Source organism: Triturus cristatus, chromosome 7 (assembly GCF_964204655.1).
Source record: "Triturus cristatus chromosome 7, aTriCri1.1, whole genome shotgun sequence".
Classification (NCBI taxonomy): domain Eukaryota; kingdom Metazoa; phylum Chordata; class Amphibia; order Caudata; family Salamandridae; genus Triturus; species Triturus cristatus.
This window is the reverse complement of record NC_140590.1, coordinates 1,608,702,393-1,608,725,262: the sequence shown is the minus strand read 5'-3', so window position 1 is coordinate 1,608,725,262 and position 22,870 is coordinate 1,608,702,393. Positions and strand designations below refer to the sequence as shown.

The 22,870-nt window shown below is 48.9% G+C and overlaps 1 protein-coding gene across 1 annotated transcript in view; it reads left to right on the top strand.

The window, feature by feature from the left end:
- EFCAB8 (EF-hand calcium binding domain 8) overlaps positions 1 to 22,870 on the top strand; it is a 3,172,177-nt gene that overhangs the window by 445,400 nt on the left and 2,703,907 nt on the right. Inside the window, exon 7 of the mRNA XM_085615170.1 lies at positions 9,657 to 9,762. Coding sequence (XP_085471296.1) covers positions 9,657 to 9,762 — 106 coding nt within the window. The remainder of the gene's footprint in view (positions 1 to 9,656; positions 9,763 to 22,870) is intronic.

The window sequence follows — 22,870 nt, the reverse complement described above, 5'->3', positions numbered from 1 at the left end:
AGCCATCCATGCCCGGGCCCATTCATGCGATCTTTCATTGTCACTGCGTCGAGCCAAACATAATCTATAAGTCCCCTCACTTCCCGCCCATTTCTCCATTTCCCTAGCCCACCGTAAAAAATTAGGGCCCTGCCGCGCCTTCCAATGAGAAGTAATCTCCCGCTTGGCCAGGACCAGCCCTAGATCAAGAAACCTACTGGTGACCTTAGTCTTTGCTGTATGCGGAAATCCATGTAGCAAGCATACCCCCGGGCCTACCTCCAAGTCCCTCTCAGTCACCGTCAGTAGTACCGCCGCCACTTCCTCCCAAAACCCAGTCACCTGCGGGCAATCCCAGAGCATGTGTATAAAAGTCGCCCCACTATAACCACATCGGGGGCAAGCATCTGGCCCACCAAAGTACTCAGCTATCTTGTGAGGGGTAAGGTATGCCCTATGAAAGATATAAAACTGGATAAGCTGGAAGCGTGCATTTCGTGTACATTTCCAAGGACGCTTCATGATTTCCTCCCAGCTTTTGTCCGTAAGAGGTGCTCCCAGATCCGCCTCCCACTTAACGCGCAGGGCAGCCAGGGGACGCCGCAGATCGCCAGTAATCCGCCCATAGAGGCAAGTCACCGCTTTATAGACACCCGTCCCCATCACGACATACTGACAGGTAAGTGATGTGTCCGGCTCCATCATCCCCTTCCGCCAGTGCTTCCTGACGGCCGCAGTCAAGGCTGCATGGAATAGGAAGTCCCCCCGCGGGAGATCATGCCGCTCCCTAAAGTCGTCAAAAGGTAACAGGTTACCGTCCTCATACAAGTCTCCCAATGCCATAACTCCCGCCTCCTCCCAGGCCAATAACCGGTTCCAGTCTCCCCCGTGAGGTAGCGCCTCACACATTCGCAACGGGATCTCAGGTGCATAGGGAATGATCACACGCGCCCTCCTGGCCAACCGCGCCCAGCACTGTCGAACCACCCTCAAGTCCGGGGGAAGCGAGGTATTCCTCATCGGCACCCGTAGCAGCACACATGATAATTGGGACCAGCTCGGATCCGCCCCTCCCTGCGCCTCCGGATGCCTGATGTGATCCGCCACCCACTTTGTGAACCACTGGAGCTGCGCAGCGTGGTAATAGGACTCCAGGTCCGGCAACGCAAGGCCGCCCTCACTCCTAGGACGCTGTAGAGTACTCAGCGCTACCCTCCGTCTCCCCGCACCCCAGATGAACCCCGTGATCAACGAGGTCAGCTGAGCAAAGAGCTTTCCCGGAATCCAGATTGGAAGAGTCCCAAAGTAATAAAGAAATCTGGGCAAAATCACCATTTTCACTAATGCGACCCTGCCGGCTACCGACAATGGGAGAGTGCCCCAGAACTCAAAGCAGGTTTTCGCCCCTCTTATCGCTCGCCCCACGTTACCCTCTAACAAATCAGCGGGATCATGATATATCCTGGTTCCCAAGTAAGGCAAACACCGGGATTCCCATGGGACATCCCCCTGGTGTAGCAACCCCTCCGAGCCCGTGGGAAATAGGCAAGACTTGGTCCAATTCACCCGGAGTCCCGCCACCCTCCCCAGGGTCTCCAGCAAACCCCGCGCCCCTCGTAAGGCCTCCCCAGCATTCGGTAAGAAGAGCAGTAGGTCATCCGCATATAATGCTATGTGCTGCTCTCGTCCCTCGACTAGTAGCCCTGGAAAATACTGCCCCAGCCTAGCATGAGCGGCCATGGGCTCCATTGCCAAAGCAAATAATAAGGGGGACAGCGGGCACCCCTGTCTCGTTCCCCGAGCGACCGCACAGGCACTAGATATCAAGCCCCCCGTCCGCACCCTAGCAGTGGAAGCACTATAAAGAAGCGCCGTCCATTGAACAAAACCTTCCCCCATCCCGAAAGCCCTCAAGACATCAAAGAGGTAAGGCCACTCCAGGCTATCAAAAGCCTTTTCAATGTCGACCGCGAATATGCAGGCCTCCTCCTTGTCATAGGAGTCAGAACCTAAGATGCGCATCAATCTGCGTACATTCATTGCAGTATTGCGGGTGGGGATGAACCCAGCCTGATCCTCATGGATCAGTTGCAACATATGGGGCATCAGACGACTAGCCAGAATACGACTCAAAATCTTGTAGTCGAGGTTGAGCATCGCCAGCGGCCTATATGAGGACCGCTCCCAAGCAGGTTTACCCGGCTTAAGAAGGGGGACTATGAGGGCTTCTCGCGTGGTAGCAGGGAGAGTCCCCCCTCGGCGCGCCCCATTATACAGTGCCACCAAGCAGGGTACTAGCACCTCCGCATACGCTGCATAAAACTCGATGGGGAGTCCATCGGTGCCCGGGGTTTTATTCCTAGCCATGTGCTTTATGGCACTACGGATTTCGCCCGCTTCTACATCCCGACCCAGCGCCTCAGCATCTGCCGCCACAAGTTTTGGAAGCCCCGCACCCGGCAAGAATTCCGCATCTGTTGGACAACCAGGGCCCGCCCCACTCCGATACAACTCTGCGTAGTACTGTAGGAAGTGATCATTAATGCCTTTTTGGGTGTATAGTACCTCTGTACCCTGCCCCCTCAGTTCTGCTATCGGGGTCCCCCTGCGGGCCGGATTGGCCAGCCAGGCCAGCAATGCCCCCACCTTATCACGTTCCACATGCGCCCTGTCCACGTAAGCTTTATAGTCAAAACAACGCAATTTCTCAATCTGGACTGCCAACTCCTCTCGCGCCTCAAGAAGCCCCGCCTGTTCGTCCGGGCGCTCCGGTCTCAGCCTTTCCCTATCGCGCACCCGCTGGTCTGCCGACTGGACATCCCGCAGTAACACTCTGCGCACTCCCACCACCTCACCAATGCATCGCCCCCGAATCACCACCTTAAAGGCGTCCCATTCTACCCCCAGGGATGACGCCGTACGGGCGTTAACTCGAAAATAGTCCTCTATAGCTGATCCAATGTTGGCACGAAACACCGGATCCTCCAGCGTGTCAGGTCGAAGTCGCCACGTGGGAATAGCCGGCCGCTCCCGCAACCAATGTAGGACTGTCAGCAAAGGATTGTGATCCGAGGTTGTCCGGGCCAGGTACTCACTGTGCACCATTGCCCCATGCACGTCAGGGGAGCTAAGGATTGAATCTAAGCGAACATGGAGATCGTGCATGGAAGAGAAATAAGAATAATCCCTCTCCCCCGGGTGATGTGCTCTCCAGGTATCAGTCAGTCCCCATTGTCTCTGCCAATCCTGCAATGGAACACTGATATCTAAAGCAAAAACAACTCCCTTTCGAGCTGGCAAGGACCGCACACCATCAGCGTTCACCCTCTGAATCTACAGGTGCCTTGGAACATGCAATGGCTGACAACCCCCCCCCCCCCGTCAGATAGCTTGGCCACAATTATTTCCAAACTTCAAGCTGGCTTTAAGGTTGTTGACTCCAGCTTTGATACCCTAACGCACTGCTTTGATGCCATGTCTTAACGTCTTGATCGTCATAATGTGAGACTCAATGACGATAGTGCTGAAATAGTGAAGCGCCATGAGCGAGTGAAGCATATCCTCAAGACTACTGCAGCTAAAAAAACAAGCATTTGCAATGCAGTAGGTCTTCCATTTATGTGAGCTTAAGCTATTGGCATTGTAAATGACAATGCCTTTTATTTATGTTTTAAAAACTAAAACAAAAATAAAAGGCATTGTCATTTACAATGCCAATAGCCTAATCTCGCGTAAATGCGACACCTATTGCATTGCAAATGCTTGTTTTCGTTTTGGAATCCAGAGCTCTTCTCGGATGCACGTGAACGGGCAAGCACTCGGTTGGTTGGTAAGCACTCGGTTGGTTGGTAAGTTCGCCTTCCTCCAAACATGTGCCCCAACGCTTTCTGCTTTGTAAAGTCATTAACAGAAGTGCGGGCAAGGTGGGTGTTTCAGGGAAAGTACTGCAGCAGTATATGGATATGTCGGATGTATAGACAGCCCCCCTATAGCATGGAATTCAGTTAAGAGGAACAATTTCCAGTTGGGGGACCTTGGGATATAGGTTTTTTGGAAGTTAAGCACTTGTAAATTAAGCGGAAAAAAATGTTTTGCTTAATAGGATGGCAAATCTGCTGGTACAATGATCTTTTTAAAACCAAATAAGATAAATCTTTCACAGTGGGTGGCGCCTACTGGTTTGGAATCAGGGCATGTAGTCGATAGAGCTTTTGGGGGAGTCGCATTTATATAGCGCTTACCACCCTGACGATTCGTTGAAGCGCTTTTGTCAATGCATTACGCAGAAGGTCTGTTCAGATTTTCCAAGCAGGCGAACCCAACAGTAGGGAACCGTTTTAGGAAGGATGGTTCAAGATCGTCGTCCGAGTGAGCCCGCTGTAGTGCAAGGGCATGCCCAGAAGGCTGAATATGGACAGGTGATGGGCAGAGAGGCCATCACTTGGAAAACCGTCTCTGGATGGTAGCAATGCCTAGGCCGGAGGGAATAAAGTGCTGCAGCTGGAACTTGCACAGGAGCATAAGCTCGCCCCTCCAGGCAGGTGGAAGGGCGAGCAGAGCTGCTCCTCCAGGGACAGCGAGAAGTACTTGTTGGGGCGCTGGGACTCTGCACAGCTCATTCCTCCCAGGGCCAGGAATACAGAACTAATAGCAAAAACAAGCAAGTGACCAGATAGGATCTTACAAAATTACTCCACTGTACCTAGACAATCAGTTCTAAGTGCATGTGATTTAATTCACATTCAATTCAACCATTTATCAGGGCAAACATTTCATCATGACAGAGCGGTGCACCCAATATTTCAGTGTGACCTCAATACATACAAAAAAACATAAATTACATACAAATCACAAAACCTTAATAGTGAAAAAAACATAAATATCAAAATATTTACAACAAAAACACCATTCATATTCTCATTGTCCTCCTATGAATTGGAGGGAACCAGTCCGTATGTACAAAACAGAAAACAGGCGGACTTTAATAAATTCGAAGATCCTGCCTGTATGCTAGGCTGAAGATGACTACATAAGCTCATGGGTCATATCACTACTGGGGATTAATGTCTTTAGCTATTTCCCATGTGTTGCCCAAACAAAGCTAATTGACTACAGCCATAGTGCCAACGCGTTTCAAACCCTGCAATGTTCTCGGGTTATCCTCAGGGCGTGGACTGGAGATTTCTAAACTGGAAAGAATATAAAAAATGTGGTGTCATCATCATTATACAGGGCTCCCTACAGGAAGTTACATATAGGCATAAATTGCAGCTATGTTGTGGCAGAATGAAGTACCTGATTTTCAAGATGACTCCCACACACTGAGTTTCTCTAGGGCTTTGCTCCTCCGGGAGTTGTCCCCCCCATATGGTATATGCCACTATGTGTTTACTTTTGTTTTCTTTAAGGGCTTCTTTGGTTCTCCAGCTTATATTCTGGCTGGAGTTGGAGGGAGGGGGCAAGGGTTGTATTATTGTTAGTTTTTGTTGCCCTATTTCTTGCTAAAGCCTTTCTATTGACATGGTATGCTCCAGGTTTACCATTTCAAGTTGCGTACATTGCTCTTAGACATTATGCCCTTTTCACTATCCTGCATGATATGGAATATTAGGGGTTTGAATAATCCCCAAAAGGGCAAACAGGTCCTTGCTTACTTACGCGGCCATGAAGTACAGGTGGCCTTCCTTCAGGAGACACACTTGACTCCCAGATCAGATTGTCGGTACGCATCCTCATGATGTATGCATCACTATTTTTCTCACTATTATTACTTCTCACGTGGGGTGTACATCTTGATACATAGCAGTGTCCTCTTCCAGCTGATACAGACTTCCTCAGACCCCGCTGGTTGATACTTGTGCTGGGAAAGTTGGTAGGTCAAACAGTACTATTTGTCAATGTCTATGCACCAAATACCAACTTCCTCGATTTCTTTGCTGATTTACCTTCACAAATTAGCCAAAACCAGACTGACTACATTATACTGGGTGGCGACCTAAATATTACCTGGCAACCTGATTTCGATTCTACTGGCTCTACAGCTATTTTTAAACCTCATTCTTTACAGGCCCTCACAGATCTTCATGATACAATTAATTTGACAGACGCATGGCGTCATAAATTCCCCTGACAGCGCGAGTATACTTTTTGCTCTGCCCCGCACAACTTATCGTCCGCATTGATCATTTGTACATATCCCAGGGCGCTCTTCTGTGGCTACAAACTATTACACATTTTCCTTGCACGCTATCAAACTCTGCTCCTGTGGTTATCACATTACATATACCCATACATGTCCCAATGGTCCATCAGTGGCATTTTCCTTCTAAAGCACTATATGACGCAGTCTTTCGGTCAGAAGTTCGAGAGGCTGTTATTGAATTCTTTTCCACTAACGTTGGTTCTGTTAAGAGCCCCTCTACTCTGTGGGAGGCCTTTAAGGCCTATGCGAGAGGAGTGTGTATTTCGAACTATACAGGAGTACTCCGCAGTATCCGTGCTCATCTTGGTCGGTTTGAGGACAAGCTCTATGTAAGAGACTCTACTGACAGGGGAGCATCTCACGCCCATCAGCTCCATTATAGATTGAGGCTATTACACAAGTTTCATGACCTCGCCCAACTCGAGGTCACCTACCTGGGAAAGTATTTTAGAGCACGCAGGTATGGAAAGAGCAATCGCCCTGCACATACACTGGCTCGTCTGCTTCGTCCCCCCTTACCACACCACATACGTAACTCACTTGTGGCGGCCGGATGGCACTGATATCACTATGACTACCATTTTGGTATACTTTACTGACTAGTATAAGGCGATTTACACCTCTCGCCATGACGTCGGTGAAAATGCACTAACCATTCACTTAGCTGAAATCGCCATGGTGTGGCTTGAGACTGGGCAACAGCAATTCCTTGCCTCTCCCATCACATGCGAGGAATTCTCACAGATCATAGATGATAGTGGATCCACGGCTCCCGGTTTGGATGGGTTCACTGGTGACTTTTATAAAGCTTATAAACACTTCTGGTCCCTCATCTATTAGATATGTATGCTGAATCTCTTGAACGTGACTCCCTCTCTCCCACGCTGCGGGAAGCCATCATTACAGTTTTGCTCAAGTCCAATAAGCCTGCTTTCCACTGCTCCTCTAATCGCCCATTGTCCCTTAGAAATTTCGACACCAAAATACTGGCTAAGGTCCTAGCCATCCACCTTTCTCTATTGATGGATCGTATAATTCCCCTAATTCAATCTGGATTTTTAGCACTCCATTCCACTTCAATTAAGCTTTGCACTTCATTCGCAGTGATCAATCAAAACCCCACATGCCCTCAGTGGTTGCACTATTTGATGCCAAAAAGGCATTTGATTCACTTGCAGTCTAATTCGCCTGCTATACCGACCTTTTGGCCTGGTTGCATCTCAATGGTACGCTCACATAGCCGTTTCCCTTAAGGCGTGGTACCCAGCAGGGTTGCCCACTTTCTCCTCTTTTGTTTATAATTGCCATGGACCCTTGAGTCCGTCATTTACTGGAAACACATCTCCATAGGGGCCTTAGATTTCCACACGGGACGTTATTAACTTCCCTTTATGCAGACAACATAATGTTGTTAATTCAATTTACCACCACTCTTGCACAAGGGGCAACAATACGGTCTTTTCTCCTGTCTGCATATTAACTGGGGGTAAGTCTGAGTTATTCCCACTAACTGATGCCACTGCGCCTAGTGACCTTGAATTCCCCCTGCAATGGTGCTCTGGCTCCGCCAGGTATTTGGGCATCCATATCCACACGGAGAATTCAGAAGTAATTTTTCGCAACTATGGGCCTGCTCAGGCGAGACTTGAAACTTAGGTGGAGAAATGGATTAGGCTTCCATTGGGTATGGCTGGGTGTACTTGATCATTAAAATGGATGTGTTGCCTCGTTTTCTTTATCTTTTTAAAATATTCTCGTTGCCCTCACTAGACGTTTTGTAACCTCCTTGCGTGGATTGCTCATTTGGCTTATATGTGCCGGCTTCCAGTCTTGCATCCGTTGGGAATTCCTCACACTTCCCTATGACCGCAGTGGGTTTGGACTCCCTGACCTCCAACTTAAATTTTACGTGGCCCAAGTGCATTATTCTTACTGGTGGTATTACCCAGATGCCATTCCTTAAACCTGAGAGATCACAGTTGCCGCATCTCCCACTTGCCACCATATTACCCCCAAGGTCTCCCACGTGACCCCAATACAATACAGACTCTTGCCACTACTAGTTATGCATGGTTTAAACTTTTACGCTATCTTGGTGGGGATACTCTGTATTCTCTGCATGTGTCACTCATAAGCATACCTTGGCTCTTATTTACTCTCAAGCCATTGGTACAGCGTACTCTGTGTGCATACGACTTGCGGGTCGCGGGCGACCTTCTTATAGATGGTGTGCTCAAGCCCAGTTCCACGATGGCTCAAGAACAAGCATCAACTGTGGACAGATTTATAGTCCATCGCTTACGCAGCACATTACGGACTGTGCTACCCGCCTACCCCCCAAGATTTTCGACCACTCACGTTAATGATTACTTCCCCAGATAATGGCCATTTGATCTCCAGATTATACCATATTTCTTTACAATTAAAGCCTGCCGGGTGGAGATAGCCAGGGCTGCGTGGGAACGCGACCTGGGGACCCAGATAAGATTTGGTATTACTGCAGTATGCAGACTAAAATAGTTTCAGGCAACCACCGGCATAAGATACTGCATCATAAATATCTCCATAGAGCCTACACTAACCCTGACACATTGGCGAAATTCGACCCTGCAAGATCCCACCGGTACCCGAAATGTCACGCGGACCATACAGACATCCCCGACCTGACATGGACTTGTGGGATGATAGCATCCTATTGGAAAGACAGTGTTTCCACTTTGTTTTTTATGAATGAGCGATCCCTTTCCGCTGACCCCCCCCCCCTCCCCCTCCCCCCCCTTCATGGCTTTATTTGGGTATGTTCAGCCATTGCCACTGGGATTACGCAGTTTTACTGCTATTGCTCTCCTTTTAGCTGAACGACAAATCTCGCAACATTGGGGAACACACACCCTCCCCATGGTGGCAGCCTGGTTGACAAACCTGTCCTTTTGTGACACTACTTCTGAATTGTATGCTTCTCTACAGCCAGCCACATCGCTGCCCAAAGATATGTGAAAGCCACTGTGGAATTGCTTGTTGTCTATGGTTGATTCTACTGATGATGAAACAGATTAATCATATGTCATTTGCCATGTGTTATATTTGTGACTCCTTTGTTTCAATGTTTGGCGCCAAATATTCCTTATTGCTTTTACAAGATATGTCATGTCTTACCACATTTCCTCTTTCATTTATGTCTCTTGCTTATTTTAATATCTTTTTTTTTCCTTTTGGCATCCTGCTGTACCACACATGTACATTTTTTTACATCTTTGATGATTGACTTAACTTTATGTACTCGTTGAAAAAATCAAAACTAAAGATTTAAAGAAAAAAAACACTCCAAATGTGATTGAATGCTCAAACTGTGACCTGGTTTAATGCATTTTTACCAAGGAGGCGTTTTGAAATAAAACTGTAAAGGTTTTGCGTTACATTTTTGTTATTTTTTGTAACGGGTTGTATCATAAATACTATCATCTGTACCATGCAGCTTGACGAGAACAAAAAACGGCATTCTCGGCAGATGTGGGTGATTGACATGGTATGCCTCTGTAATTTGAACCTATTGGCTATAGCCTCCATTGATCAGGACATAGGTAAGTACATTTTACAATATATGTTATTGGAATACTCAGCTGATTGTTTTGAAATATCTTTGGACTTAATAGAAAAATAATTAGCATGTTTTCACAATGTATTCTCCTCATTGAGAGATATGTCAAGAATAAGTCTTCTAATTGATCTAATATGGAAGCAAATAAAAACACATAGACCATTACATTTTATGAAAGAAAGTATTTAGTTTAGGTCTTTTTTTATATTGATAATCTATTTTTAAAATAACTCGTTATAAGCACTTGTCACATTTTGAAGTGTAGTGAATAGCAGATACATCTATTACACAATTTAGTGGTGCTCACTGTACCAACTTCTGAATTATAGAATGCTATGTCAGCCGTGCCAGGATTGGAACTTGTGACAGGCAGATGTCAGTATGTTTTCACTCACTGAGCAATCTTACCATCTACATCAACATTAAGGGACAGATTATATCTTGGCAGTATGTATACTCGGTCGCAACAGCGATGGAGTATACATACTGCCAAGATAAAATTCCGCTTGCTAAGTTTAAAAGCAGATGGACTTTATATTTAATCATGGTGGAGACAACTCAGTCTCCTCCATGATTAAACCCCTCTGATGGCCCTGTGAGCAAGAATCGTCAGAGGCAGATCTTTAATTCCACCCACCTAATTTTGATGGGTGGAATTAGAGGTCAGTTTCTAGTGCCCATCACACCAGGAAAACCCTGGCGGTAAGAGGCAGTTAAAACTGCTAAATGCTCGCCTAGCCATGGGAGAACATTTCCTTTGCAAGGTGAGCATTTTCTTTTTAATTTTCAAAAAGAACATTCCGCTTCAGGATTTTCTTTTTGAAAATAAAAAAGAGAACAGTTTGGTTCAGTTTGTAACAGGACTCTGTTATGTTGACATAGCCCTGCACCAACAGCATTTTCCGAAACTGCTGTGACTGCATTTCTTGCCAGTACTTTAGAAATGACTGCTAGCTTGGCAGTCATATCTAAATTAGGCGGGTGGCACCACCGTAGTTTACTCCACCACCCTGAAGGAGAAAAAGGCTGCCCGCCTATGTATAAATTTGGCCATTAGTAAAGTCAGAATGTTCATATCCCAATGAGAGAAAGAGAGGAAGAAGATAATAGGGGACAGGGTCTGTAGGAGTAAAGACGAAGAGTAGACTAGAAACCTGGTGTGAGTATAGAGGCGGGGTGGAGTGGACTAACAATGTGGATAGTGGGTGGGTTGGGGAAGAAACAGAGGCACTAGATACATCAAAGTACACCTAGACAAAGGAGAAGGGGAAGCTAGAGCAGACCTCTAAGGATTAAGGCTGGGCAGGGTGAGAACAGAAAACAATGGAGGAAATGAGAGAATAGTAGGAACTGGGACATGGTGGGTAGAGAAAGTTTGTTAATTTGGAAGAAATGGGACAAGCACTTCCTTACAGGGCAAATGGCTAGACGGTGATATGTAGAGAATGCATGTGTTATTTGCTGATTGAAACACACACTTTACTAGTTGAATATTCTCTAGGCACAGCTGTATGGATACCTACAAAGCATGGGATGAGTTTGAGACCTGAGGGAGAGGAATCGTGACTGGCAGTATTTCACAGACATTAATTTTATTCTGTTTTTAGCATATATACATGTTTTCCACCTTTGAATTGTGTTTTATGGTAAGCCTCACTCCTTTCAAAAGCGCATAGACTAAATGTGCTCCATGATGGGCTTCTGTTACAGGCTCATGACCAACCAAAATGATAGATATGAAACCATTAACTGACCTGTCATTTTGACTTCTTGTTCTAGGCTGGGTAAATAGTTAAGACTCTCTGTCACTCCAGCTAAAACAACATTGTTATCCCTTTCTAGTCAACAGTGCTAACCAGCCTGCTAGACTGATCTGTATCTCTTCTGTATGGAAGAAGCCCTAAATCCATGTAAGATAAAGGAAGGCCCTTTCGAAAGGCAAGGCGTGGCCTGCTTGGTTTGAAATGCTGCATGCCTGAAGTGCAGAAAACCCACCACCAGTAGAGAGTCCATCTCTACTTACAAGTTCCACAGTCTATTCTTACACCTGGAGCAATGTGATAGACGTAAGATGAGTCAGTAACAATCATCTTCAGGAAAGTGGGAATAGGATTATCTGATAAGAGACTACTAGCCGCAGTTTCCTTCATGTAGAATTATCCCCAGGCGTGGGACTGGATCCGAAAACTTTTTGCCACAGCATCCCTGCACGCCGGGGACGGGACGACATCACGCGACGTGACGTCAGCGAGGTCACATAAGACCCGCCCCGGAGCGCCCACGTCAGTTTTTTCCTTTTCCGCATGCAACGCTGATCCGATCCTTGCTACGAGCCTGTTAGGACCCCTCTTTTTTCTTCCATTTCTTTGGTGGAACAGTGTGCGAATGCTTTCGGGCTTTAAGATGTGCACGTCTTGTGGGCATCTTATGTCGGCGACGGACCCTCACCTCGTTTGTATGTGGTGTTTGGGGGAGGATCACGGCACCACAGATTGTACGGCGTGCCAACAGTTGAAGCCGAAGTCGCGGCGGAAGCGCCGGATGAAACTTCTCTCGGTGCGTCTCTCCAGGTCGACGTCCTCCCCTCGGTCTGCTTCGGCGGACGGCTTCAGGTACGGCCGTGGCCGCCGTCCTCGCCCTTCTCCGATGTCACTTGAGCGTCGCTCCCAGGTGGGTAAGTGTCGCAGTTTGTCCCTGGGGGCTGGTTTCCGGCCTCCCGGGGCCATGGACCCTCCGCGGATGATGTGGCCCGCGTGTCGTCCTATCCACCGTTTCCCGGTGTTGGGGCGTCGAGAATCCAAATGGAGACATACTCTGCGGCTTTGCAGGCCTCGCTGGCGTCTCCTCCTCCTTCCCCTCCTGGGGTTTCTGGCGGATCCCTCGCTCTGCGCAGGGCCCTCTGCGGCGCCGCCGGGTGCTCCAGCCCGGGCGCCGACTGGTTCGGATCCAGGCTTGGAGGATGTGGTACTGTTGGGGTGCGGCTCCTCTGGGGCACCTCCTTCAGGCCACGACGTCTCTGCCTCGTCGCAAACTCCCGCGGGGGTCCCTGTGGTGTCGCGGGAGGTCGCCGGGGCTCGGGTCGCATTCCTGAGCCCCTCTCGGTCCTTTGACAAGGTGGTCCTGTCTAAGGCCGAGGTGACGCAGCTACGGCGCCGGCAGCAGCTGGACCGTGCAGAGCCAAAGTGGTCAGTGGACCCTCCTCGTCCCGCTCCGGGTCGTGGCCGAGGGAAGACCCCTCGTCCCTCTCCGGGCCCCTCTGGTCCCGCCCCACAGGTGGCTGCCTCGTCGGAGGGCGAGTCGGAGGTTGAACCGTCCCAGGCGCCGCCACATGGGTTGCCGAGCAATTATCGCTTATTCTGGGCCGTGGCTGGCGGAGGGCTTCGTGCCACTCCCCAGGCCCATCTCGTTCCCCCACGCAGGTGGCTGCCTCGGAGGGGGACGGGTCGGCGTCACTCCGGCGTCACTCCGGCGCCGCTCCGGGGCCGGTGCGGCTCCAGCTCTACTCTGGTCTCCGGTGCGGGGTGACTTGGAGGTACCTTGTCCGGTGACGCCGGCTGGTGCCGACGTCCTACCTCAAGCAGCGGATTCTACGGCTCCGCGCAGGGGTCGTACCGCGGATTCGTCTTCGGACGCCCCTTCTTCTCCGGAGGCATGCATACTGGTGTCATCCTCCCCGGAGACTGGTCGCCGTGTGGTGTCTTTTTCACCAGCATCGAAGGGCAGCTCCCCGCCCTTCCTGGGGCAGAGGTGTTCGTCGGAAGAGCGGCAGGTCCCTCATTCTTCGACTCCTTCTGAATTTCAGGTCTGGCCCTTGCCCGCCCCGCTTGGCCTCGGGGACGGCCGCCTTAGTTTGCAGCCGTCGCCCACGGAGGAGCTGATTTCTCCACCGCAGGGCCCTACGGAGGCGGGTGCGGCCTTCGCTCACGCGGTGTCCACGGCTGTGGGCATCCTGCTCATGGGTGACCCAGTGGCTCACTTTCCGGTGGACCATCTATTGGAGGTCCTCCACCAGGGCTCTGGTGGGAGGGAAATCTTGCTTCCCTTTGAAGGTTCACTCCTTTCTTCCTTGACGGGGGCTTGGAGGCGTCCTGCCTCGGGGGACCCGGTGCCTCAGCATCTTCTGCACCGGCAACTCCCGGCGCCGTGTAACCCGGCGTGTCTTTCCCTTCACCCCTCAGCCGCCAGCCCCCTTTTGCGGATTGCTTTTCCCTCCCTGCCGCCACTGTTGACTCCGCCGTCCCGAGAGGCCCGTTGGCTGGACTCTTGGGGACGCAACATGTTCGCCTCGACCAGCGCGGCCCTTAACACCTTGTGTGTGCTGGCTAGGGCCTCTTCTTGTTTGTTGGACTCGGCTGAGTCTCTGGGATCTGCAGCGTCCCAGGAGTCTGCCTGGTGGACTTACGGCATCATGCATTGGGTGGCCGGGAGCTTGCGGGGTTTATTCTCCGCTCCGCTCTGGACATCTCAGAGGTGCTGGGCCGGGCCATGGCTTCCTCAGTCGCGCTCCGTCTCCATGCTTGGCTTAGGGACGGGGTATTCCATGAGAATATTCGGGAGCGACTCATCGACCTTCCGTTTGATGGCAGCCTGTTGTTCCATGCCCCGGCCGACACCGCCATCCAAAGGCTCTTGGCAGGGCTCCGTCCTCCTCCTCCGTCCCCTCCTCAGTGACTTCTGAATTGGGTTGATTCTGGGCCTTCTTAAGCTGGCTGTTCTGGCTGTGCAGTGTGTTTTATGGTTGTTTACGTCCTTCCTTGGGATTTTGGCATTGTTTGCTGCTGGACGGCCCTTGTGTTGATTGTGTGTGGTTCTGCAGGAGTTGTTGCGCAAGCTTGGCCCTGAGATTGGGCCTTCTGCTTTGTTTGGGCTGCTTGTCAAGCCTTCAGCGGGGGTGTTTTTTTCCCCGTGGCTCTTTTGTTTTTTCCTCTGCTGCGGAGGTTCTTCCAAAGAGTGTTCCCATATCTTGGGACTTAACGTACCCTATGTGGGGTAGTGGTAGCTATCATATGGCTTGCGCTCTGCTAGAGGGTTCTGGTCGCCTTCGGGTGCCTGTTCTCCATGGCGTTTAGGTAGGTTGCTTTTGCTTCCTGAGGTTGTGTGCACGGCCTCACGTAGTGGTGGCCCAGGCATCTCCTCCTCTCCCTGCTCCTGTCCTGAGGTCTGGGATGATCCTGTCTTCCTTGCGGGGCGTCGCCTACTCGTCCTTCCTGAACCTCAGGTTGTTCTTCTTGCTTCTGGCTTTGACTGCCTTCGCTGTTCTGGCTGGCAGGCTGCTCTCCATCTGGAGTGGGTTCGCCTTCTTTCCCCTAGTTTCCTTGGGCCCTCTGTGAGAAGTTGGCCTGATATATGATGTCACTAATTCTAGTGTACACCTTGTATCAGTCCAAACAACCCTTATGGTGATTGGTTGTAAAGTCAACCTTATAGACCAGCTATCCTAGTGGTAGCATGGACAAGAGCAGTCTTAGGCTAAACTCTGTATGGCATGTGAAGCCAGCTGTTATACCATATGTAATCCCTTGAATACCAAATGAAAGGACACCACAACAGATATATATAAAAATAGAATGTATTTATTCTAGTCAAACCCTCAGCACTCTTTATGAGATTCGAGGTAAGTACAACACAGTCTTATTTAAGCATACATTAAGTCACACAGGTAAGTAATACAGTTAGGCCCTAGGGGCCACGCCAACCATATACTAAGTAAGTGGTATAAGAACCACTGTCACGGACACAGGATAGGCCTAGGCCATCGCTGGGGCTACACTATACTACCAAAGGTTAGGAAGTGGGAGGCCCACGGGATTCAGGTGCAGCGTGGAAACACTCACGCGTAATGCGTAAAAGTCGATAGAAATAGTAGTTATTAGAAATTAACAGTTTTAGGACACTTCTGGAATAGCTAGGAAGTCGAGACTTGGAAACTAGACCCTAGGATAGTCAATACCCTTGTGAGCACCGGCGTACTCAAGTTAGCTAGCCCACGGGCTGCGGGTGCATAGGTGTGAACTTGCGTCGGGTTTCGTCGTTGACTCCTATGGATGCCTGAAGGAAAGTTGCTGACAGGCAGTCAGTGAAGAGTGTCCGGTGGATCCCAAGGAGGGAATCAAGAAGGAAGGATACCTGCAAGCAGAAGGGACAGAGTCTAGGTCACCTGCCAGGAGCCGGGAAGGAACTAGGAAGGAACCAGGCGATGTCGTGCAGATGCAGGTGAAGAGGTGAAGCTTGTCGCAGCAGCCAAGGGTACCAGGAGACGTCGAGGACGACCAGGAGCAGGAGGTGAGCTGTCCCACGAAGGCTCTTGCTGTCGGCGGCGTCGATGTCGAGTTAGGACCCAACAAGCCTTGGCAAGCGGAACCCACACAGGATGGAGGACTTGCTTCTGGTGCAGACCAGGAAGGTCTGGGGTGCTTCTCTTTCACAGAGGAGCGAGTGCCAGTCTGGAGGAGCCGGACCAGCAGGGTGAAATCAAAGGTTCGTCGTCGCAGAGGTTACTAGACAACGGGCCAGCAACCGGACAACACGTCGAGCAACTCAGGTGCAGAAGGGCCCCACGCAGAACACGTGAAGTGTGGGGAGCTGATCTTCTTTGCAAATGTTGCTCGGGATTGGGGCTTCTCAATTCCCCAAGCACAGCCTCGAGGAAGCCTCAGAAGTCGCGCTAGTCAGGTACTAGCCACTTTTCCCAAGTCGCCGGTCCCACGTCCCTCGTCGCCTCCACGGGTCTCAGCTTTGCTGTAGAGGTGGATCTGATTCAGAGGTGTCTGGAAGTCTCGGCGCTGGTCAATCTCTGCAGTCGTCCCTCGTAGGATCAGTCGCAAAGCAAGCAGCGGTCGCTGGATGGTGCCTGGTTGCCCAGGGTGGTCACTCCTTGGCCACTAGGGAGATTCTTTAGTCTTCTTCCTGAGGTCGATTGTCGAAGGTCCAGAGTTTCTGTTCAAGTTGCAGATTCAGGATAATCTAATCTCTGCAGGGCTCGGCTACCTACTGATATACTGGGCTAGTGGGCTGGGCTACCTGCAAGGTCCCTCCTATGGGTGGGACCAGTAAGGGGAGTGGTTACACCCCCTTTGCTTTGTCCAGTTTCGCGCCAGAGCTGGGGTTGGAGTGCCCCAGCGCCGGTTTGAACTGGACTATGCATGGGACACCTTGTGTGCCCCAGGCAGTGTCTAGGTTCTTTCATCCCTCCCTGCCCCAATACACTAAATCCTGTCTGGGGTGGTGCTCGCACCTCCCCAGGCAGGAAACCTATTGTCCAGGCCTCCCTTTCTGGAAGGACTCCCAGCAGCAGGAGGTCAGACTTGTGTCTGTGGCAGTAGCATCCATTTTGTGATGCTGGGGCTCTGGTTAACTTTAACCGGGTAAGTAGGTTTCAACATGTCTTCTCCCTCTAGAAGGGAGGAATAATATCCTCATCACCAGAAATGGTATGGGGGTATTATTCCAAAGTGTTAGACACCTTACACGACATGTTTTGATAAAGCCAAACCATAGTTACCATAACCGTTTAAGATTATAAGGTACTTTAAGAGTATATGGTAGGCTATATCATAGAACAGCTATAAGGACATGGTTCCGAAAGCTGCAGACAGGCTGAGCTCAGGCTAGAGCACCACCTCACATGTTACCAAGCACTCTGCCTCCAGGATTGTTAAGGCCTGCCATAGGTACACATGTGTCTATATATAAGGTAGGTATAGGAATACTACACCTAAGCAAGGGGTGATTACACGACCTTGCCCCAGCTGAGTGACCAGCCAGTTGTGTCATAATGGAAGGCCAGGCCAGGGGTGGCACAATACATGCTGCAGCCCCTGGTAGGCCTAGGGTACACCTATGCCCTGGGTACCTAAGGTACACTGTACAGGGGCCAATAAGGTGATCCTTACCAATTGGGTTATGCACCTAAAGTACATAGTATGAATTTAGAGAGAGAACAGCTGGGCTGTGGGTCTGATTGGCAGGCCCACAGCCACATCTAAGTCGAAAACCAGTGAAGCAAAAGCAAAAAGTGTGGGTGAACATAGAAAGCAGACCCTACTCTCCCACACCCTCTATGCTGCATTTTCTTTTCTTCCACTTTTCCTGTCTTGGCATTGGGCGGAAGCTATGTTGCCTTGTGGGGGAGTGGGGTGCTTCGGCCTCCCAGTCCTTGCCCTTGGTTCCTCTGCTGTGAGTGTACGAGCCTCTTCAGCCTTCTTTCCCCCCTACATCCCTTTGGAGTCGGTGGGGTCCTGCTTGTGGGGGTTCCCTTGACCTGGCAGGGGTGAGGTTCTACCTGGTCCACAGATCTGGTACCCTGTGGGCCCTCTGTTCTGCATTGGCTGGTGGGGTCCTTTCGCAGACCCTCCTTCCCAGGGGGTATTGCTAGGGTATCTATTCTACGTGAAGGAATCTGCGGCTAGTAGTCTCTATCAGATGTATGAGTTACTTACCTTACAACGATGTATCTGGTAGAGATGATTCTAGCCGCAGATTCCTTCACGGCCTGCCCTTCCTCCCCTATTCTGCGAGGACCCTTGGGTTGGTCTTCGGTACTCGCCTCCCGGTGGGGGGCTGTGTTTACTGTGAGTGCCTTCCTTGTTCTTGTGGGTGACTCCGTCTGGGGGCGGTTCATTCCTCCTTTGGTCCTTTGGAGGATGGGGTTCCGGTGACCTGCTGCTCTAGCTACTCCAGGTTTTGGGGGGATTGCTTCCTATCCCTGTCCTCCCTCCCTTCCCTTGCTTCCATTGCTATCCTCTGATTAAGGGCCATCTGGCCTTGTCTTGCCTTTGTCCCTTGTGGTGGTTGCCCTCTAGGTTGGGATGGCTTGGAGGTTTGTTGTCCCTGTCTGTCTTGGGACTGGTCCCATTCCTTGCTCAGGTTGGGGGGGGGGGGGGGGGCTTCCTACTTGTCCCATGACTTACGCCTGTTTTTGCCTCCGGGGCACAGGGATGGGAGGTTGTCTATGTGCTGGCAGGGTGACTGCGCAAGTTTCTTCTTGTTCTTCTTCTTTCCCTGCCATTGGGCTCTGCGGTGTTGGCACTACTCTGGTGGTGTTGTTAGTCACCGTTTCTTTCCAATTTTTCTGCTCTTCGCACACAGTTCCCATGCTTCCACAGTTTTTAATCTGGTGGTTCCGCATTGTGGTACGGAAAAGTTCTCCAAAGAAAACTGACGTGGACGTGCCGGGGCGGGTCTTATGTGACCTCGCTGACGTTACGTACGCGGACGATGCCTGGGTGGAGTTGCGTTATGTCGCCCCGCCCCTGGCGCGCAGGGATGCTGTGACAAAAAGTTTCCGGATCCAGTCTCACGCCTGGGGATAATTCTACGTGAAGGAATCTGCGGCTAGAATCGTCTCAACCAGATACATCGTTACCGAAGGTAAGTAACTCGTACTATTGTCCAAGTGTCCACATGACAAGAAACTGTAGTTTTCATGGGTGACCTTCACCCTTAGGAAGCAGCATATAAATGAATCCTCAATATTTTTGTTTATTGTAATATGGGGTATAGTGTCTATTTTAGAACTTTTTACAGCCAGTACAAATCATTTAGTTCTGTAAATAGATCTGTATACTTTGGCTGGGGGCGCTTTTAAACCTTCTCTGTCTCACACTGTAGTCTCTTAGTATCGCTTAAGGGGTAGAGTCAGAATCCTGCTGTTGATCCTCTCTCACAATCTCATTCCCATGGTCCCAGAATGACTCATCCAAACTCCTTTGTGTCTGTCCTCTTTATATCGTGCCAGCTTCTGTTAACTTACCAATTTCAGATCCTTCCAAGACTGGGGGTTTGTTTTGAGACCCGTTAATCCCGCCCTCTTTGCTGGGAGGGCATTCTGATAGACTTCCCAGGACTGTACCATCTCTGTGCCACTGCCCCTTTTTCATGTGACCTCTCTTGGGATCTGCCCCCTCTAAAAAGTGTCTCCACCTTTCTCCATCCTGAGGAAGATGTCTGGCTTACTTATTCTCATGCATGGTGATAGAAAGGATTGCATTGTTATAACCTGAAAACAAGTTGGATGAATCTCTCTACTACCACTTGTCACAGCCCTGTGGCAGGAGTCAACCCAGTAGAGAAAGCAGTTGTAAAAATCACTGAATCAGTCAAACCCTCTGTAATCTGGTTAACACAACTGTACGTGTGGCAGCCAAGGGGCGGGGTCTTTTGTCCGAGACTGTGTCCGCAGCTGTCCTGTGAGATACAGGTAAGTGTAATTGGAAGGAAACAGGATATGAACTATATTGTACAGCAAAATCCTAGTTATTTCTATGTATCTCTGCTCTAATATCCCTAGTAAGGCCCTCTGACATTTGCCCCTTGACACTTTCCATAGTTTTCACATTGGACTACAATAAAGACTAGCCATCCTGTATCACTGTGTGGCCCCTTTCATGGTTTCCTGTGAGCGGTGCTGTTTACAAAGCATACCTAGCTGCAAATTCCTGACACTACCTTTTCTCCACCTACATCATATGGCCACCACAGACATTTTGCTATTCCCACCCAACCACAATAAACATGAGGGCACTCCTCCATCACTCATGATAACCACATCACATACATAATACGCCGTTATACCTACAACTTTCCCACAACACTAGAAACTAACACCACACCATCAATCACGACTTCACACCAATAAGAAACGTCTGTATGAAACATAACATCAGTCATACATGCAACACTGCCCCAGATACTCCACAACCCACTACAAGTTTAAACCCTGATCCTATAGAACACTAATCGACACCCTACAACCATTAAGTTATCCAAGGTAGATCACAACAAGCGTCTCATCATCACAGCGTTCACCAAACCATTGAACACACAAACCCAATGCAGCTCATCTCCTCCAAAAACATCACACGCCATCCCAACTCCACCCACAACCTACACCACAACACACCCGTGAGATTTCTTAATCCCTTCTATTAATACTCATCCAGTCCATTCCTCAATTCCCCAACCCAAACAGAAGCAATCAACTCTGACCACCGCCGTCAGGCAGATTACAGACAACAACCTATGACAACCCCATCATCACACACAGGCTTTAATGCTCACATACGTACCTACCTCAATTTATCACCCCCCAATATACCTGGTACATGGATAATAGCACTGTCCTACCATTCATGGTAGCTCAACCATAGGTATTTCGTGTGACTACTACATAAATCCCCCCATTTTTTAACACCCTGATGCTTTTAATTTAAACACACCAGATGATATACTTTTTTTTTATATATTAACAGGCAAAGGACCATAAGCCCAGCAAACCCAATCCTGTACAGAACTAATGGAACTAATTGAACCACTTGAAGAAGAGGGATAAGCAATCAAAATCAACCCTACGTATTCTTAGGAATTTAAACTGTGGAGAATAAAAGGGAAAACCTGGGACACAAGGGGACTGGGGAACACAGGGTAGTTTGGATTACCAATTTAGTTTGTCTGTAATCAACCACAACCGCTGTAAACTGTCATTCTACCATGACCCACCTTTTCAATGCATTCATAACCATGTTTCACAAACAGAATTGTCTGAGTAGCTTTGTCTGTAAAGTTTGTTGAAATACGTCTATCAAAACAACCAAAAACATACAGTGCACCCCACAATTTCCTAGGAAAATGGAGTAATACCCCCATCCAGTACAAGGTCCCACAAGGTCTTGAAAGTACTACTTTACTCACCTGGCAAGTGGTATGCAGCGTGTTAGAAAGCAACCCTATTCAATGCACCCTACAGAGATTAATCTTAGGCTTTACATACTCACATGGGTTTGGACAGTGGGCCACATTACCCACCACCTTCGTAACACAACTGGAGGGGAAACATAGCATCTAGCACAAGATCACATCCTTTATATTATGAAGGGTAAGGTCTGTCCTCTGACACACCCATGGATGATCTTCCCAGTCAGAAACATACTTAAGCATTAAAAAGTGCTAACAGGCTAAATAACAGATGGGCAAGTTAGATTTAAATTAGTACAAAGTAATAGCAGTTATAGAATGTGCATCAGCACTGCCTAAAATTATTTCATCCCGAGTGCAATAGGTGCTAGCATGTCAAAACAGACTATATATACCCAGTTTCGGATCGTATAATAGTGCAGCTATATTTGATGAAGGGCGCAGACAAAATATCAGGACCGTCTGTAAAGTAGACCTTTAGCTCACATACAATATGCATAATTAGGATTGATAGCAAAAGGGGAAAACCCAGATGGATAAATTCATAGGCTGAGGCCCTGATTATCACTTTGGAGCTAATTCTTTTTCTAAACTCCAGTTTGCACCTGAAATAGGATTTGAAGTCCTGCAAGGATCTTATTAACATGTATCATGACATGCCAAATGTGCACTTTAGGCAGTGGTTAAGGGTGCAGTGTTCCGATTTGCACAGCGTGGCCCCCAGGTTTAGGGTACGCAAATTGCTCTATTTATTAATAAGATTCTTGCCAAGTTTCGCCTGCCAAAAATGTATGAGTAAATACCACTATCTATGTATTTTGCACTTGTGCAATTAGCCCATTAGCAAATTCACCAACTTTGAATCTCATTTGATGTACTGATGCGAGTTTGCATCTAAAGTTGAATGAGCCGGTTTGTTATCAGGGCCTTAGTGTTGGTGCTAACAAAAAGAAACTCCCAAAGGCCTGGATGGCTTCAACGAGATCCCCTGCACATGCACAATAAATTACCTGAATAGGTGCACAACTGCAGAATTATATGCACTTATCAAGTGTTGACAGTAATACGGGATTTACAGCTGCAATATGTTTGCATACACAGTGGCATATCACATGAATTACCCACTTGCACACCACCACAAAGTGCATGTATAAGGTATTTTAGGATGTGACATACCAGTCATACCAATTAAGCCTCTACTGTGGTATTCTTATCAGCTGATCGATCATTTATTTGCGTATCACCTGGTGGGTGTATCAGGCATCCAGTGTTGGAGAACTATAGTTATCTAGTTTTGAATCATTTATAGATTCTCATGCTTGCATCATCCCTGTCTTCAAACTGGTAGTAACATGGTAGATATAGTGAGCAGTACAGTGTTAAACATATAGAGAATAGCT